The sequence below is a fragment of the Marmota monax genome, unplaced genomic scaffold, assembly GCF_021218885.2.
Source record: "Marmota monax isolate L192 unplaced genomic scaffold, Marmota_monax_Labrador192_F-V1.1 WCK01_AAM20220418_F8-fsc00002, whole genome shotgun sequence".
In the NCBI taxonomy this organism is placed as follows: Eukaryota; Metazoa; Chordata; class Mammalia; order Rodentia; family Sciuridae; genus Marmota; species Marmota monax.
The window spans coordinates 28,599,803-28,618,685 of NW_026693571.1; the positions used below are offsets into that span (position 1 = coordinate 28,599,803).

The window sequence follows — 18,883 nt, forward strand, 5'->3', positions numbered from 1 at the left end:
CTATATTTGTTTCTAAATCTAGTACTAAGTAAAGTACACACAGGATGGCAGATGAAAGTAACTACGGTAATTCTGAAAGTAATAATGTGTCCTTAATTAATACCCAAGATATTGAGGGTACGAGTAACAAAGAAAAACCTCTGCAAATATGCACATGTACTAATAAAAACTTAAAAATCATAAATATACATTTGAGAAGGATGGGCTTTAAGCTAGACAGAAAACTGCCTCAATAGCTCACACCTTATTTATTTATTTATTTATTTATTTGGTACCAGGGATTGAAACTTATTGGTGCTTAACCACTGAGCTACATCCCCAGCCCTTTTTTTTTTTTTTTTGAGACATAGTCTTGCAAAGCTGCTTAGGCCTTTGCTAAGTTGCTGAGGCTGGCTTTGAACTTGTGATCCTCTTGCCTCACCCCCCCCAACACTCCCATCCCCTGCCCCCTGCCAGCCACTGGAATTACAAGTGTGTACCTCCATGCCCAGAAATAGCTTGCACTTTCAATACTTTACTTTATGTGAGGGTTCTCTGGAAAAAAAAAATAGAACTACTGTGTGAGCCACCAATCTCATTAGGTTCATACATGAAGGTAGTGAAATCAGCATATTAAAGAGACCTCTGTGTTCTTATGCTTACTGCAGTGCTATTCAGAGTAGCAAAGGTATAGAACCAACCTAGGTATTCAGAACTGATATCATACAATGGGGCAAGCTCTACCAGTTGAGGACCAATTATTCTTTAACACAAGAATTTTTGGAGGATATTTAAGATCCAAATCATTGCAATAGGTAAAATGAAATCAAGGTTTGACTCTTGGTCATATTCATTCCTGCCTATGTGACCTGAGCAGTTGACTTAAACTTTATGAACTTCATTAGCTATCCCATGAGATTGTTGACATAAATAAAAATAACTCAAATTCATAGAGTGGGGGTGGTGGTGACACTTAACAACTGTCCAATAATGGTGCTACTTCCTCTCTAACTGGGTTGCTACAAAACATCTATTGAAAATTTGAGCACTTTAACAACTACTATCTTGTGGTGCAATCTAGTGATTATAGGTGTAATATGCTACAATTCCTATGTTATGATTAGCTGATCAAATTCTTCAAGGGGAAGGGATATATTTGATGTTTCTTTTGGATACAATGCTGTATCTTATCAGGTTATTAAGACTTATCCAATTCTGTAACAATTTTCAGATATCATAAAATGCACATTGAATCCTGTATTAAATTATTTGGGGATTAAATACCATTTAGTTATCTATCATACACTCTTCCCTCATCTAACATGCAGATAATTAAAATTATTAAAGAAAAGAAGTTGGTAATAGTGATCCCAACATGTGCATGTTTGGCAGTTCATCTCAAGCAAACAATTAATAATAAATATACACAATACACACAACTTGTGTAATGTATCAGGAAAAGTATGAATGATTTTCAGTACTCTAAGTTTGGTTCCCTGTTACCTTTATAATCCTTTTAAAATAGGACAAGAACAGTCTTCTCCAAGTGTTACATGATCTATCATTTCTTAAACTATTGGACTTAAGTTAAAGGATTAGAATTCTAACACATTCACATTCATGGAAGAAATACTGGAGATGAAGACGATCAGGAGGTGACATCTCCTTCCAAAAAAAGAACTCATATTGTCCCTCAAGGAAGGCTGTCTTCTCACCTCTCACCAAGAGGTGGACACAAGTATAATATACTTGGCAGAACATTGTGATTTCAGAGCCAATTGATGGGACAAAGCTGATGTGAAAGAGGGATGTTTGAACTCTCCCCAAACTATTTAAACAACTAAGTTGATCGCTTTCAGTTAACGTGAAACCAAAATGCACCTTGGATGGATTGATTAATATAAAACCTTCTGTTTTTGTTTTTCCTATTGTGCGTAAGAACCCATGTATTGACTTTCTGTTTTGAAATTTTCAGTATCTCATCACTTTCTGAAAAAGGGAAGCAACAGATTCCCTTGGGGGCAGCACCACCTACTGGAAGCAATGCCTTCCAGCTAGGAACCATATTTATTCGAATAGCCCTTTAACTGGCAAACGTGAACTTTCTCTCCTTTGACAGGACCTGGGTTGTCTCAGATGTCTCTGATTGACAGTTGTACGTAACTCTAGGACTCAGCGCACCTTGAGTTTCCATAGAAAGTCTGGTGGCCCTTTTTCAGAATATAGTGTTCAGCCTTAATTGGATCCAATTATAGCAATTTTAATTATAACCCAACCCTTTGCCGAATTAGCCAATCACATAGATTGCAACCAACCCCAAGCTCCTCCAATCAGGGTAAAGGGCAGTACTGCCTTGGGATATAAGCAGACACACTAGCTACCCAGGGTCTGTTGTTTTCCCTTCTGGCACAAATAAAAACTTTTGCCTTGCCACTCACTCTCTTCTAAGCATGTGTTTGAATTTTTTTTTTTTTTTTGTGTGTGTATGTGTATGTGGTTCTTCGTTATTTCTAATACAACGACCTCTAGTTTTGGAGTTAGGTGATTTGTGTCAGTTTCAGTTTTGCTCCAACCCAAAAATCTGCCTAAGGTGTACGTGAGTATAAGTATTGGTGCCTTGAGATCTTGGATAGCTACTGACTCTCCGGAGTTTAAATTCGTTTTATTTTTTATCTAGGAAATGAGCATATCTAAGGCTTGTATGAAGCCGAATTAAACAAATGTCTGGGAAGACAGTGCACACTGTAAAATGCCTGGAAACGTTACCGCTACATCAATTTTTAGTGGACCTGCGCGGTTTGTGCGCATGTCCTCTGTCTGTCCCTCTCCCTCCCCTTTTCTCCCTCTTAATGCTGCTTCTCTCTTTGTTAACCATCCATGCACTTTCTGTTCACTTTTTCTATCTGTAAAAAACCGGGAGTTTTTGATTGTGCCTGTGCACTCAGTGACCCGGGTTCTCAAGTCCTGGTGTTTATTTTGGCATTTAAGGTTCCCGCCCTCCTCCTTCCTTCCGCTTTGCTCTCCGCAGGGCAGGGCTGGCCGCGCTGGGGTGGTGGTGATTGTGTCCCAGCCAGGGAAAGGCCGCAAGGCACTCTGGTTCCCTCACCCTCAGTCTCGCGGTGAGTGCCCCCCTCTAGGGTAGCGGGCGTGGTGGGCTCTTTCTGGTCTTGGGAAGGGCTCTGCCACGGCTGCGGGCCGTGTCCAGGGTCCGCACACACAGCGTCTCCAGAGCCCTGGAGGAAAGGAGAGCCCCGCACGCTACCAGCCCCGCGCGCCACCACTGAGGTAGGCTTGATGCTTGTGACTTGTAAAATGGAAAGTGAATCGAGCGATTGCTGATTCACGTGGAGGCTGCATTGGGACCTCTCCTTAAGCAAGAAAGAAGACGCAACTCTAAGAGTTATTATGCTGGCTCTTGGAATAAGGAAAGGGACCAGTTTTTATCATGTGTAGGGGTTTGCAGGGATGGGCTTTGTGGAGTTTAGGAATTTTCACTGGTTTTGGGCACAGTTTCAAAGGGTATTCCTTTCCTGTGCAAACAGTGGGGCCTGGGGGTTTGGAGCCCAGGGGCATTTATGTTCCTCCAATCTGGACCACAGCCTGTATAAACCTTGTGGTATGTGTGAGTCCTGGAAGCTGTTAAGAGAATACGCAAATCAGGCAGAAGAGAGCACAAGTTATGCTGAGTAACACGTTAAAGGTGCTGAGAGTTTCTTTGCCTTTAGCCTTTTGTGGCTTAAGGTTTCAATTTTGAACAAACAGCGGCCAAAGTTTTCATTCTTTTGTGTTGTTTATGCTTGGAGATATGTTGGTGAAGGCATACTGGCTTTAGTGCATCTGGGAATTGTTGCAGTGCTGGGGATGGAACCCCAGCATCTAGCAAGTGCTACACCCCAGCCGTGGATCTAGCTTTTGTGGTCCATAAGACTGAAGAAGTAGTTAGGGAAGAACACACAAACACACACCATGCTTTTAATGGCTAACAGGCTATGAGTTAATTGTCCTAGAGTTGTTTTTTTTTTTTTTTTGGTGGTGGTGGTGGTGTGTGGGGTTTGTGAGACTGTCTCATTTCCTTCCTCAGAGTTTCTACTCCTTTATCTCTTAAGATGCACTGTTTTTCCTGGGGATTGCTGATTGTCTCAGGGAGACTCATAAAGGAGGTAACCTGGAAAGGAGGCAGGGGTGTTGGGGGAAAGCTCTTCAGGAATTGCACAGAACAGATGCCTGACATTATTGTTGAGAGGAGGCTCCTTCTTGGGGCCTGTTTGGAAGGTCCACAAGATTCCTCTCAATGCTTATATCAAGGACTGTTAATGCTCTGCCTCTGTCCACACACATCCTGAAACTGGAGCTCAAACTGTGTGTGATTAGGCTGAGTGAGGAAATTTGTGTGGCAGGAAAAGTGGGTAGGTATTGTGTGCACTATTGTTAGAAAATAGCACAGATAGCAAGATTATCGGTGAAAAACAGGAAAGTAAGTTTAACTAATGTAACTATCCTGGAGAGACAGAAGACCAATGTTTCCAGCCCTGTCTTGGGTACTGACATGAGTTTCTAGATTATATAGACAAGGTGACCAGAAATACACGTCATCTTGTTCACACTGTGGTCTGGTTGATCATTATCTCAGGATTGGTCCAGTTGTTCAATCCTTACCTTGTCTTAGGTATGAAAGTTGCTGTTGCCTGCTGGGGGAGTGTAGGTTCTACTCATCGCAAGACATTTATTAGTTAAATGTCTTGTTCCCAGAATCCAAGGTCACTGATCCAAAGAAAAGGGCACAGATGCAAACTGGAGGAACAGAGGCCAAGATTTTTATCCCTGCTTTTAGTTGCGTATTGGACACTTAAAGGTGGGAAAAAAAGAGTCTAAGTCCTTGTTCATTGGAAGACCTGGTATCTTCATTTGAAAGTGAGTATGAAATACAAATTGACAGTTCAGAGTTGTTTTTCAGAAAATGATGTGGAGGTGCAACTGATTACCATTCTGGAAGTGTGTTATGAGTGGCTCAGTGAAGGTAAAAACCTTGCCTGTCTCCAAATGTGTGAAGGCAGAATGAATATGGGATAGATAAAATTTTCCCAAGCTTAGTTGTTACTCCAAGTGGAGGAGAAATTTTGTTAATATTTTAAAGGTATTGATGAATATATTCTGGTTATATTAATTTAGAATGGTATTGAAAACTGGATACTAAGTGTGTTGCTTGAAGTTACTTTTGAGGTTCCTTAGTTCTGGGGATTGAATCCAGGACCTCAGATATGCTGAGTGAGCACTCTATCCCTGTGCTATACTCAGAGCAAATGCGTCTCTCCTGAGGCTGGTATTGCCTTCAGTTTCATACTATTAGTATAATTATTACTAAAGAGAACCTAACTGTAGTTGCCAATTTAGTTTCCATCTTTTATGGAAAATAGTTGACATTGGCAGGATTTAGGTTTTTTTTGTTTTCATATAAAATAGTACACATGAGGATGTATTTATTAGGCTCTGTAAGAAACCAGGAAAATTCTATTAGCTTAGTAGTTTAATTAAACTATATTCTGGCTAATAAATGAATGCATGTACTGGGAAGATATTCAGAGATCCTATCTTTGAGATGTTTGAAGTACCCTGTGAATTACAAGGTTTTCCCCCCTTACTGTCACTTGGGAGCAAGTCTTATTCTAAAAATAAAGGTTTTAGGAAATATTTTTGATCCCCATTATTTTTAAATTTAATAATATTATTTTTTTTGCTTTGTGTAAACTCAGAATAGCCCTTAATATTCAGAACATTTGGGATATTCTTCCTTTATTTTAGTTAAAATTTTACTCTCTGCTGATTAAATTCACAGTTGTAAATGGGTTCAGTTGATTTTCAAATCCATATTTATGTTAGTCATATTAGCAATAATTTTATCACCAGGCAGTGCTATTAACATCCTGTGAAAGAGGTCAGAGTATACCCCTCACTGTTCCACAAATATTCAGAGTCAAATTGGTAGGGGATTAGGTTTCATTCAAAGCCAGTTTTGAAGGAAGTCACAAAAAGCTTTTAATGTTTGTTTCAGATCATCTTTCATAGTCTCTAGGGTGAGGAAAGATTAAGAGAAGACCTGGCAAAATGAGAAAAAGGCAGGAGATATAAATATGCAGATTGAGTCAGTCTGTGCTAGACTGTCCTGGGCAGGGGGCAGTCTCCACACTCAACTTCCTTGGTGTCCCCCAGGCCATGGGTAGGGGCAGCCCCTCAGCTTTTAGTCTCAGCATGAGGAAATTGTTCTCAGTTTTAGAGGAGACCCCAATTTTAGACTTTTTCAAATGCCCCTGTGTAGTTCACCCCTCAGTTCTTGTGGGGATTTGGGATCCATGTCATCTGACTGGCAGTCTAGTTTTGAGTCAGTGTGTAGAACTTGAACATTAGGCAAAACAGTTGCTTATTCCTTCAGGACTCAAATTCTGAACTGTTTAATAGTTGTATTTATGGGAAGGGCCTTAGCATTAGTCTTTGTAAGAACTCTTTTTCATAAGTCCTTGGCTATATGTTTTTAGTGATGTTTGACAAATGACTCCATGGATTTCCCCACCTCTGAATGATTTCCTCTGAAGTTACTACTGGTTATTTGCCAACATGGGGACCTTGTTCTGTTCTTTCATCTAAGAAGTCCCATGTAAGTTAATGACACAGTTGGAGTCAACATCAGAAGACCTCCTTTTAGTCAATTTTAAGCAACAAATGGTTTTGGGAAAGATCAGCTTCTAGGTCAGAAACACACACACACACACACACACACACACTATTAATAAGAGCAAAGAAATGGGGTCTGTACAATAGATTTGAATTAACAAATACAATACCATTAGTTCTATCACTTTCATCCAATCAAAGAAATCAACTTGTCTGTAAAAATAGTCCTGTCAGATCTGCACTAGATGGTGCTTGTCTGCTAGAGTCCTTCTTATGGAAATCAAGGTTAATCACCATCTGGGTAGAAAGTTTAACTCACATTCCATAACACATTTAGAATTTAGGTACATTTTACAGTACTGTTAAAATTTTGAACATACCCTACATGAGTTAATGTCATGACACAAATTAAGAACACACACACACTCAGAGGTACTTTGTATAACCTCAAAATGAAAACTTTACAACTGAAAAGAAATTTTAAATTATTTAGTGTTAGTATCATATCTTATATCAAAATCTTTAACGTTAGATCTGTCTTGAGATGGGAGATGAATAGAATAGAATTGCTTCTTATTAACCAGACACAGAGCTCATATTATCTAACATAATTATAAACAATATATAAGATAATATTAATTAGAGTACTTAGCAAGTTAGCAAGACAACTTAGTGATGTCTATAATACGTAGACAATCATGATTTAATGGTATAAAACAAGTCTTCATCAAGTTCACATTGCTTTGAAAAATAGCAGTTATTTAAATCTAATGCTCATTAAGTCTGCGATTTGATAGGAGAGACATAGGTCAAACCAAAAAAAATATATTTTTTTTTATATTCTTTTGTTTAGTACACCTTTCACCTCAAATTTGGCCTTCACTGTACACTAATTTCCCATGATTTATAGCTATATTTTTGGACTTTCTACTCTGTTAATCTAGTTTTGCCCACAGTATACAAGCTATCTTAATACTGAAATTTTGCAATGTAGTTTAATGCCATGTGGGGCTAATCATTTCTCATTTGGTTTTATTTCTGCAACTTGTTGGTTAATCCCACATATCTTTTGCAGATGAACTTTTTTTTTCTAATGCTGACGATTGAACTCAAGATCTTGAACATGCTAAGCATGTCCACTACCAGGGAGTTGCATGTCTAGCCCTCCAAAAAAAATATTATAAGGTAAAATTTTAACTTAAAAAAATCTCATTTTTGTCCTATGTAAGTCATTAAAAATGGAGAAAATAAAAGATATTTAAAATAATACAAATCTGTAAGAAATAAAATGATGATGACATATTAGAAAGGTAGATCTACGTTTACTATCAAAAGTAATAATGCTTTTAGTGAAAAAGGTTCTATAATATTTTATTGAAGCAAACTAGACTTTTGACATCAAACATAGCATAAGATACATTTAACAGCTCTTCAGAACATCTTAAGTCAGTCAAGCATCTTGCATATTAGAATACCATATAAATTCATTTTAACAGCTCTCTTTAGATTACCCAAGGACATACAAAGCATTGAACATTATATCTTAAATATCTAAAGACAATTATCCCAATTGGTTAAAAAGAAATAATTAAGCCGGGCGTGGTGGTGCATGCCTGTAATCCCAGCAGATCAGGAATTTGAGGCAGGAGGATTGAGAGTTCAAAGCCAGCCTCAGCAACATCGAGGCCCACTCAGCAACTCAGTGAGACTCTCTCTCTAAATAAAATACAAAATAGGGCTGGGAATGTGGCTCAGTGGTTGAGTGTACCTGAGTTCAATCCCTGGTATTCCCCCCCCCCCAAAAAAAAAAAAAAAAGAATTACCAGATTTTAAAGATATCCTTATAATTAACAAATTCAAATTACTTGTTTTACATTTATTAAAGTCATGTGAATCAAAAGACAGCTGTGATAACTTAGCAGGTTTTAAGTTATGTCTTACTTATCTATAACTAAATTTAGTACCATGAAAAGAATGTATAATCATGTAACTACATAGGTGCATACAAGAAAATTTTAAATCGTACATTTATCATTTACTAGTTTTAAATGTGAGACTTTTGATCTGATATAGGAAATAGTTTATAAGTCATAAATTTGCATGTTTAAAGTCGAGGCCAATATAATTATTGAGACATTTTCATCTGAATTTCATCTTACTAACTAGTAAGTACTCCAGAAGCAAATGGCTTTGTCCAAGCCCCAAACTGCTCCCTGAAGTCTCAGAAAGCTCTCAAGCCCAAATGGTGAATAGAGAAATGTCCCATTTAGGTACAAAGCTACACATGATTGAGGTAAAATCCTTAGTGTGCACTCTTATGGGACAACCCAGTATGGCTTATAAACCACAGCCAATAATCTCATTTTCCTTACCAATAAAGCAATTTAGGGTGAGTTGTGGTGGCACAGGCCTCTAATACCAGTGGTTCATGAGGTTGAGGCAGAAAGATTGCAAGTTCATAGCTAGCCTCAGCAACTTAGTGAGGCCCTAATCAACTCAGTGAGTGCCTGTTTTTAACAAAAATATAAAAAGGGCTGGGGATGTGGCTTAGTGGTAGAGTGGTTGCCTATCATGTGTGACATATTGGGTTCAGTCCTCAGGTCTACGTGAAAAGCAAAATGAATAAATAAAAAAATTAAAAGTTATCAAAAAAGGGAGGACTGGGGATGTGGCTCAGTGGTTAAGTGTCCCTGGATTCAATCCCTTGTACAAAAACAACCAAACAAAAAACCCTGGCATTTCAGGTAGTCAAGGCTGAGATAGGAAGGAAAGGGATAATCCCAGGGTTTAAATTTCTCCAGCAGCTGTGGCGGTTTTCCCTGAGAACCTTGCCAGAGGTTCAGCTAGGTATGAGCATTTGAGCCACTTCCTTCTCAGAGATGCTGCCAGCTTGAGTTATGTTTCTCAAGTGCAGGATATTTCCTCCTGGAATGGCTTGCCAAAAACTGTTGGTGAGGAAGGCTTCTAAAAGAGAAGTGAGAAAAAATTATCTCACAATATACATAACCCATGCTAGACAGGCCTGGGCAGGGGTCAGTCAGCTTCTTTGGCTTCCCCTAGGCTGGGGCGGGGTCAGCATTTCAGCCTTTACTCTCAGTATGAGTAAGTTGCTGTCAAGTTTAGAAGGGCCCCTAACTTCAGTCTTTTTCATTGTTAGTCCTACTAGCAATGGTATGGTCCTTTGTATATAACGAGACACCATTGGCTTGAGACAATATGCTCATGGATTAGAGGGTCTCTCTCAATAATTATGAGCCCTCTGTGGTTTTATAGAGCACATGCACACACACACTCTCACACACATTTTGTATACTGGATTATGATGGAAAAAATCTATTTCTTATTACAGGTCTCATCAGAATTTTTGAGAAGTTGTGCTACTATTCACTTATGATTTTCTGTTCACAATGTAAGTGTCTGTGATTATGATTATTGAACTATAAACTGGTAGGAAAGAGGATATTGACCTTAATGTGGTAGATGTACATTAGAAACATATTAGACCCAGTGCTGTGTGGCTTCCAGTAAATTCTTAGAGTTTCAGCTAGAAATCTGCCTGTTCCTCTTATTTGTCCCTAGACTTTTGGATTTTAAAATTCTCAAATAACCCCTCTCTCCTGCTGTTCATCTTCCCATAGTGCCGGTTTGGTAGTGCTGGCCTTGTGATGGAGAGGAGAAAGAGTGGTGGCTCTCCTGGGCCTCTGCCCACCTTGCTGTGGAAATGAGGATCCTCCTCCTGCTAGAGTTCTATTCTTCTCTACCTCCACTCTCACCTTCTTGTGGGAACAGAGAGAGTTCTGCATCTCTGCATCCTCAGGGGTGTAGCTGGGAATCCTGGTGCTACTTCTATTTTTATAGTTCTTGAGTGTTTTGTGTCTGGTGCTGCACTATAGGACAACAGATATAAATAAGATGTTCAGGAGCTTTCATATGTGACAGAGGAGGGGTTCAGTACAGTGTTGCCATCTTGCCTCTTGGATTATTACAGTAGTCTTATATGGTCTCCTTCCTTCATCCCCACCCCAACCTAAATTATTATGATCCTTATAAGTGTAATTACATCACTCAGAACTTTCTGGTGCCTCCCAGTCTCATTTGGAGTCAGAGCTGAAGTCATTAAGGTGGTCAGTTGTGGGCTCTGCCTTAGCTGCCCTTCCTCTGAACTTATCCCCTGTCCTCTTGATTTCCGTCACTCTTTGGGCCCTCTGACGAACCCCTTGGCTGGTCTTTAGACTAGCACTTGGACTTGCACTGCTACTCCAGATGGCTACCCTCAGGTGACTCCTCAAAAGCCTCACTTGACAACTCTTTCCTGACTACCTGTACTCTTGATTTTTTTTCCCATTTTATCGGAGTGGGGACATTTTTCATAAGTAACCTTATGACATTGAAATTAAGGACAACTTCCTTATAAGTTTTTCTGCATCCTTTTTTTCATAGTGAGAATAAAGTTGAAGTGCTGCCTGCCCCACACAGGGTGTGGGGAGTTGGGGGAGTGCAACTGAAGATGAGAATGGAGATTGCCCCCTTTCTAGACTGGTCTAGCCCAAGCTAACTGAATCTACATATGCATATTTCCCACTTTTTGTCTCGTTTTGCTGCTTTTTTCTTTTAAAATCATTCTTCATCGTAAAGCCTCTAAAGATGGAAATTTTAAAACAAAAAGTTTTTTTCTATCTGCTTTCAAAGCTGACTTAGAATAAAACCAATTTTCCTGCCAGTTTGACCTCACATATTCGTGGAGGGTTTTATTTTTTATTTTTTTTTATTGGTTGTTCAAAACATTACAAAGCTCTTGACATATCATATTTCATACATTTGATTCAGGTGGGTTTTGAACTCCCAATTTTACTCCAAATACAGATTGCAGAATCACGTCGGTTACACATCTACATTTTTACATAATGCCCTATTAGTAACTGTTGTATTCTGCTACCTTTCCTATCCTCTACTATCTCCCCTCCCCTCCCCTCCCATCTTCTCTCTCTACCCCATCTACTGTAATTCATTTCTCTCCTTATTTATTTTCCCATTCCCCTCACAACCTCTTATATGTAATTTTGTATAACAATGAGGATCTCCCTCCATCGTGGAGGGTTTTAAGTGGTGAAGCCTAACCTCTTCCCTGCATCTATAATATTAACACTCCATAATAACCTCATGGATTTCAGAGACAACCTCATGGATGTTGTGTTGTTCATTCCTGTCCCTCCAGTGCCTGCCATGTGGTGCAAGCACAGGATATTCTAAATTGATTTTACAGGTGAGAAGTAGATTTGGAAGATTTAACTAGGTAGCTTTCTTACAAGTCACATGCCCAGTAAACTTAAAGGATATAAGAAACTCAAACTCCATCCCTGGATTAGGCAGCAAAATCCCTAGATTATGAGCAGTTCAGGAAAGGAGCACCTCAGTGTCCTCTGGAGAACTGCTGGCCAAGTTACAGATGAGATTAAGAAAATTTGAGATGCAACACACATATAAACTGTGCTTGGTTTCAGTCCTTTTAATTATAATTGGACTATGTATTTTCTGAAGTTTTGGTTTTCTGTTACAGATTAATTTGGGAAAGATTCTTGCACATTTTGTGGGAAAATAAAAGGAAAATAGAATAGTCATGGAATTTTGTGCTCATTGGCATCTATTTAAAGAGAGGACTTATGTTAAGTTGAAAAAGGGACAGAAAGGAGACCAGTCGTTATCACAGACTATGGTAGAAAGAGGTTTTTTCTTTTTCCTTCACCTTCTTTTTTGTTTGTTTGTTTTTCTTTCTTTTTTTTAGTACATTTTTAAACATTTTTAAAATCTCAAGTAAGTTTATTTTTAATAGATCAAAACATAAACGTTATACATATTAATGGGCTACAAGATGAGATTTCAATACATGTACACATTGTGTAATGTTTAGATCAGGTTAAACATGTTCGTTTCCTCTAACATTTATAATTTTTTGTTGAAAACATTTAAAATTTTAACTTTTTGAAGTACACAGTACATACTTTTTATCTGTGGTCACTGTGTTGTACTTTAGCAGGGAAGTGGTTTTTCTTTGAGAGGTGATGGCAATGATCCTGATGGTCTCACTCACAAGACTATTTTCAAAAGTTGGAAAACTACACTTAAAGAGGGTGAATTTTACTGTTTACCATACTTTTTTTTTTTTACTGTTGTTGTGTTTCCAGTGAAAAAGACAAAAACAGCAAAGATTATGCTAAACTGTGAGTAGAGGGCATGAATGCCCTACAAAAACACACTTTTATCTTCTTTGGTAATAAGTCATCAATTTATTTGAGTCATTAATTTCCCAAAGATCCTCTGCTGGAAGGATCAGGATGTGAGGAGAAGGTAGGGACCCTTCCAAGAGGGCCAATGTCAAGACTTAGCCCCTGGGCAGGCATGCTGCTCTTGACAACCTTTGCTGATCTCTGTAACCTCACTTTCTTACTGCCTCTGAAAACGAAATTCCAACTGCATGCATTTCCCAATATCTCTTTCATTTTATGGACTTTGCATCATTTACTACGTCAGTCTTTTCTCATCTCCTTTCTCCTTTTTCTATTTACTTGATTTGTTTCCTCTAGAAACTGTAGACACTCCTGCTACCTAGGTTTTGTGTTCCACCAGGAACGGAGCTGTGTCTCCACTCTGTTATTAAATGAATGTGAGGTAGTAGGAATTGAGGTGGGTAGGGTGTTCATGCTGGAAGTGATGCAGAACTTTAATTTGTGATGACAGAAATAAAAACAAGTTAGCCTTCTACTTTGAGAAGGGAGATACTGCACTGACCACAGTGTCAGACTGGCTCCTAGGACAAAGGGAAGGAGTTAATTTCATTCATGTGAATAAAAGGACCCTAGTTGGTCTTTTCTGGAACTGTCTTGGCAACCATCCCATTCAGGTGGGCTCTAATTATAAGTCAGTCCTATGTTAATGTGGGTACTGTGGACAATGACCAAGCAAACTTAATCTTAGTGCACCTACAATACTACATAAATTTCCCTTTTGGTGTATATTTAGAAACTTATGGCCATAAATCCTAACTTTATAATAATCTCAGGGGTTAGCCCCATCCATCTTTCCTTCTTGACATATTTTTTAATTGGCTCCCTTTGTTCCCACCCATTTATTTTCAGGGTTAGTACATCTGTTGTTTTCCTATATATCACTCAATTATTCATTTTTTTAAAAATTTTTTTTAGCTGTTGATGGACCTTTATTTCATTCATTTATTTATATGTGGTGATGAGAATCGAACCCAGTGCTTCACACATGCTAAGCAAGTGCTCTACCACTGAGCTACAATCCTAGCCCTTATTCATTCGTTTTAAAGGCAATTTAAATAAACCCCATGACTCTGCTATATTGTTGGTTTGCATTCCACTGCCCATTATGAATTACTAACTAACAGCTTTGTGATAGATAACACTTTTGAGGTGTGGTTTACTATGATAATTGTTGCCTAGGTTACTCTTCAAGCACCTAAAGGACACTTTTGCTGAAAACATTGACTCTATACTTGGGCCTGCAGATGTTCAGTAGGTGACAGAATGAAATGAAACTGCTTGGTGTGTCTTCATGTTGTGTCTCTTCTTTGTCACCTTAACCATTGGGTCAGATTCTCCTCAGCCCTGTATATAGACATGTTGATCATTTGAGAAATGTTTCTCCCCTAACCATGATATAGGGACATTATAGTTCCCATGTCAGGAGCTTCCAGATAGGAACCGTGCACGCCCCTTAGCCTTGAGTGATGAGAATATGGAGATGTAGCAAGCCAGTCACGGGCTGTGTGTGTGTGTGAACTATGAGCACTGAGCGCCCTCTTTGCCCCTCTTTTTGGGTGGGCCTGGCTCTGGTCTTTTCACTTGTTTTGCCTATGACCCCCACACAGCTCATGAGATGGGCATGGCTTCCCTGGATGTCAGTCAATCTGCTCTGGAACTAAAAAGGTGACTTGTGAGCAAAGCTGTTTCTTCTCCATTCTTTGGCCACTGAATAAAGCCTTTCTTTCTCCCAAACATTCGTCTTTAGTTTTTCTGGGGGATGTGCTTCCAAATCTAGATTCAGTAACCCTACCAGAATTGAACATCCCCAGAGGAGTTTTAAAAGTGTACTCCTTAACAGGATTGCTAGTGACTTTTCGCTAGTGATTATAATAACTGTGGATTATCATGATTTCATGTTTCTCTCTATATGAATCATTAAGGATAAAGTATGAAGAGATCTGAAGGATTGAAAAATAGTGGACAATATAATACGAATACTTTTATGATAACTAACATCTGCTAGCACCTTCAGTTTTAAAATGCTGATATGATTTTTTGAAATTTCAGTTTCTCAGTAAAGTCTAAAGCTGATGCTTTTGTAAATATGGTTCTTTTATTTACTTGTAGGAGATAGCTGAGGGCAAAGAGCAAGAGAAGGTGAAAATTCCTGCTCTATGAGCTGGGCTTGTAGGACATTTTAATGCTAAATTGTTGAAGTAGTACTCCAAATATCCACATACATGGCTAGGGATATTTGGTTGCTTTATAGGAAAGCCCTGGAGGATTTCTGGAAGGGTTTATATGGGTTTACATTGTTATTGAAGTAGTTTCTGTTTTCATTGGCTTCCCAGTGCTATTGGAGATTTTGAACACAAATGTATGAAACTAACTTCATGAATGATAATTCTTTTTTGTAAGCTATATAAATTCTGTTCATAGATCTTGTTAAATTTTGGGGGATTTACCACATTTATTTTGCTTGAGGAAGAAGATTGAGTTTAGCTAATAACGGACAGTTTTACAAAAATAGAAGCATTTTCTTTTAGACTTTGCCACACTTCCATTTTTTATAAGTTTGTTTTTCCTAAACTGAAGCATATGGTACTTTTGTTACTGAGCCTGCAGAATAAGAATCAAGGCAGGAACACTATATTGCAATAACAATAGAGTTTTATTTTTATTCTCTGAAACCAGGGAAGCAGCAGGTGAGGACAGAATTCCCAGGCAGATTCCCTAAGAGAAGTGCACAGCTTTTATAGCATCTCTAGGGCATGCAGGGACTTTGTCTTCTTTGTGTCATTACATGTAGGTGTGGAGTCTTAGTTGCACCTGAGCTTGCCTTCATCATGGGTCTTCATGAGATGCTTATATCATTATCACCTTAGGTTTCTGCACCAGGATGTGATTTTTTACTATGCTAATTAAGTAAAGGTTCTCATAGGTTATTATAGTGAATACTTGGTGTATGCTTTCCCCCTTGTAATCAATACAGCCCCAGCATTGCATTAGAGGAAGATTCATAAGTCTTCCTGTGTTTGATGGATAATTAACTTAATGTCTGTTTTTCTTAATCTTTTCTGTCATGATATGTTTGATCTCATTTTCTTGAGGACTGACCTAACAGAAATTTCTCACTTCCCTAGTTTTATTTTTTTTAGCACTTTCTTATTTTTGAAAGAAAGATTATACTATCATAACATTGTACTCTTTTGAAACCTAGAAAAGAATTTGTTATAAGATATGCCAAATGTATGTATCTTTTATGGCTTTACAAAATTGCTTTATTTATAAATAAACTGATAATGGGAAATACAATTTAAAATCATCACCTGCATCACCAATATGGTAGCCCCAGACACATGGAAGTTGAATTGAAATCAAGTAATGTTAAAAATTTAATTTCTCTGTCACATTACCATTTCACGTACTAAGTATCTACTGAATGTATCTAGATAGTGAACAGAATATACTTTCCCTATGTGTTACTGATGAAAGTAGAAAGATGCAAAACATTATATGAGCTGCTTTGGGCAATCTTTTTTGTAGACTTCTTTTTATAAATGTAGAATAATATTATTATAAGTAATTTGTTGTGTACTTTGTGGATAAAAGGAAATTGATAATTTTTAACTTTGCAAGTTCCATGCCTCTAGCTGGTCCTGCCTAATCTCTACAGTTTCAGACTTAGCTCACAGACTCATTCCTTGACCTTTTTTGTCTGTAGTGCAGGAAGAACATTTGCTTTCCCCTCTTGAGTGTCTATAGGCACGTGAATTTAACTAACAAAAACCAGTTTGGTTCTATGTTGTGGATTCCTCAATTCTTGTCTTCCTGAAAGAAAGATTCCAGTCAGGATATACAGCAAGAATAAGCAAGTACAAAGGGCTTATTTAATGAAATGAAAGTATACTTCAGAGGATGTAGAGTGGGCCGTGAAGGGGGTTTGGCCTTGTTTCTTTTGCACTGTGGGTTTTTATAGGCTGCCACTCCCATGAATCCTCCAACCCATGAATTTTTTCTTTGGGATGGTTACAGTCATTTCCTGCCTTGACTCAGTGGGCTTCCATCAACTCTGCCATGTCAGAAATTTTCCTATTAGTACTTAAGGGAAAGCCATGGGGAGGTCAAAATCACAATATGAATAATATCACAGTGAATCAGGGACATCCAAAGGACACAGCCTCAGTGTTCTGCACATTCTCACCAGTTGGAAAGTCCCTTAATATGGTTCCATCCAGTTCTTTTTAGTTTTAAGGAGGTGGCATCTGGCTGTGAAGGAAATGGTTTATGAATAGGGTTCTCTGTCACCCAATGTAAAGTTCTGTCACTTAAGATGTAGTGAGCCCTATGCTTGCTCCTCCAACTCCTTGCACGTGTCTGCCTAACTATCTACTTTAATATGATTAGGAAGAAAACTTAGCCATAGATAAAAAAAAAAGTGAGACTCAAAGTAGCGTCTAGCCCATGTCCTGTGCAGGAGGTGGAATTTGGGTTTCCTCTGCTGCATTATGGGCTGGCTGCGAAATAAAGCTAAGAAAGCAAAGAAACCACAGGACACAGGAAGTAATTTTAGAAGATGGGGATAGGACGGCTCTCTGATCTTAGGGATCAAGCTTCCCCACTGGAAAGAGAGAGCAAGAGCCCGAGTTCTCTTTATTTATGGGGAAGCATCAAAGATTTTCCATGGAATGTTCTTTTGTCAAATGAGGTAGGAGGTGGGCTGTCCAGTTTCCAGTCTCCCTAGCCAAGCAAAGACAGAGGTCACATGCATTGCACAATTCATTGAGTGGGAGGAGCCACAAAATAGTTTGCAATGCCAAACCAAAATCTTCCTGGCTCAAATAATTTTTGGGTGGTGTCCCACAGTACTGTTTAGAATTTGGGGCCTATTTATCATCTTAATAATGAAGGGGTGCTGGGAGAAGGGCACTTAAATGAAAACAAATCATTTTGATACCGAAAGCTCTGGCCTTGTCCCTGATGCTGATCCAAAAATATGGAAAAAGTTTTGAGAAAAAGGAAAAAAAAATCCCTTTTGCTAGCAAAGAATACACAGTAGACTTCTATTTCAGAGGCTGTGATTCTAACTGCCAGGAGGAACAAGAGATACACAAAGGCTACCCTCCAGCTTTGCCCCATCAGGAGTCAAAATTCATTTGTAGCCTTGAGAGGTAGCTATTTCTTAGAACCTCCAGTGCCAAACCCTAAGACTGGATTCCTTCATTCCTGGTGGTCTGTGAGCCAACATACAGAATCTCAGCTTTGGATAGGAAGAAAGTTAATCTTACTTCCTCTGTGGTTAGGGAGGGACAGAGAAAAAAAGAGGAAGGGAAAAAAAAAACACACCACTTTAAAAATAAATTGCAGTGGCAGAGCAGCATGCAACCGGCCCCTATTACGACTGTAAGATGAGTGGATCCTTAGGACAGTGGATGTGAGACGTGATAGTTTTGTGAAGATGTCTGGTAAGAGTTACTCTTCCCTGATTACTCCTGAGGGGAGGGATTTATGGCAACTGAGTTCTTTGTGGAAGCTCTGCTTTTAGGCAAATCAAGGATTTTTGGATTTCGAGCACCTTAAACACAAAAGTTACTCCCAAACTTACCCTTCCTAGACTCTGGACTAAAGGCCGTCTGAGCTTCCCTAGGATGTATCTGATGAACTCTAGACCATGTGAAAATCTAGCTGTGTCCAAATGTCTAAAACTATTGAGAGTAAGAGAGGTGCAATTAGAATGTCTTACTGGAAGGAGGAAACTGGAAAAATAGGAGTGATAGGAAGTTGAGTTATTTACAATGAAAAGTTGGGACAATGCTTGACTGAAGGGAGCAGTTATGATCATTATTGGAGAGAAGGTGGAGGGTTGGAAAGTCACTGACAAAGAGCTTCCATATGGGTTTTAAATCACCACAATTGCCAAAGTGTGAAAATGTTAAAATTGTGTGTGACAATTTAATCCACCAGTGCAGATC

General features: G+C 38.7%; 1 protein-coding gene and 1 long non-coding RNA gene across 13 annotated transcripts in view; one reads left to right on the forward strand and one right to left on the reverse strand.

The window, feature by feature from the left end:
- LOC124102595 (broad substrate specificity ATP-binding cassette transporter ABCG2) overlaps positions 1–18,883 on the reverse strand; it is a 74,521-nt gene that overhangs the window by 20,247 nt on the left and 35,391 nt on the right. Inside the window, exon 3 of one of the 4 annotated variants that reach the window (XM_046459051.2) lies at positions 8,001–9,609. The exons of 2 other annotated variants lie outside the window; for them this stretch is intronic. In XM_046459051.2, the coding sequence (XP_046315007.1) occupies positions 9,519–9,609 (91 nt within the window). In that variant the 3' untranslated portion in view covers positions 8,001–9,518. One more of the 4 variants, XR_006854922.2, reaches the window with a different exon arrangement.
- Positions 2,821–18,883, forward strand: part of LOC124102597 (uncharacterized) — a 59,619-nt gene continuing 43,556 nt past the window's right edge. For 3 of the 9 annotated variants that reach the window (XR_009228164.1, XR_009228163.1, XR_009228168.1), the window contains exons 1-4: positions 2,821–3,264; positions 4,729–4,890; positions 7,721–7,830; positions 9,995–10,054. This is a non-coding gene — a long non-coding RNA (uncharacterized LOC124102597). The other 6 variants (XR_009228160.1, XR_009228162.1, XR_009228161.1 and 3 more) reach the window with 6 other exon arrangements.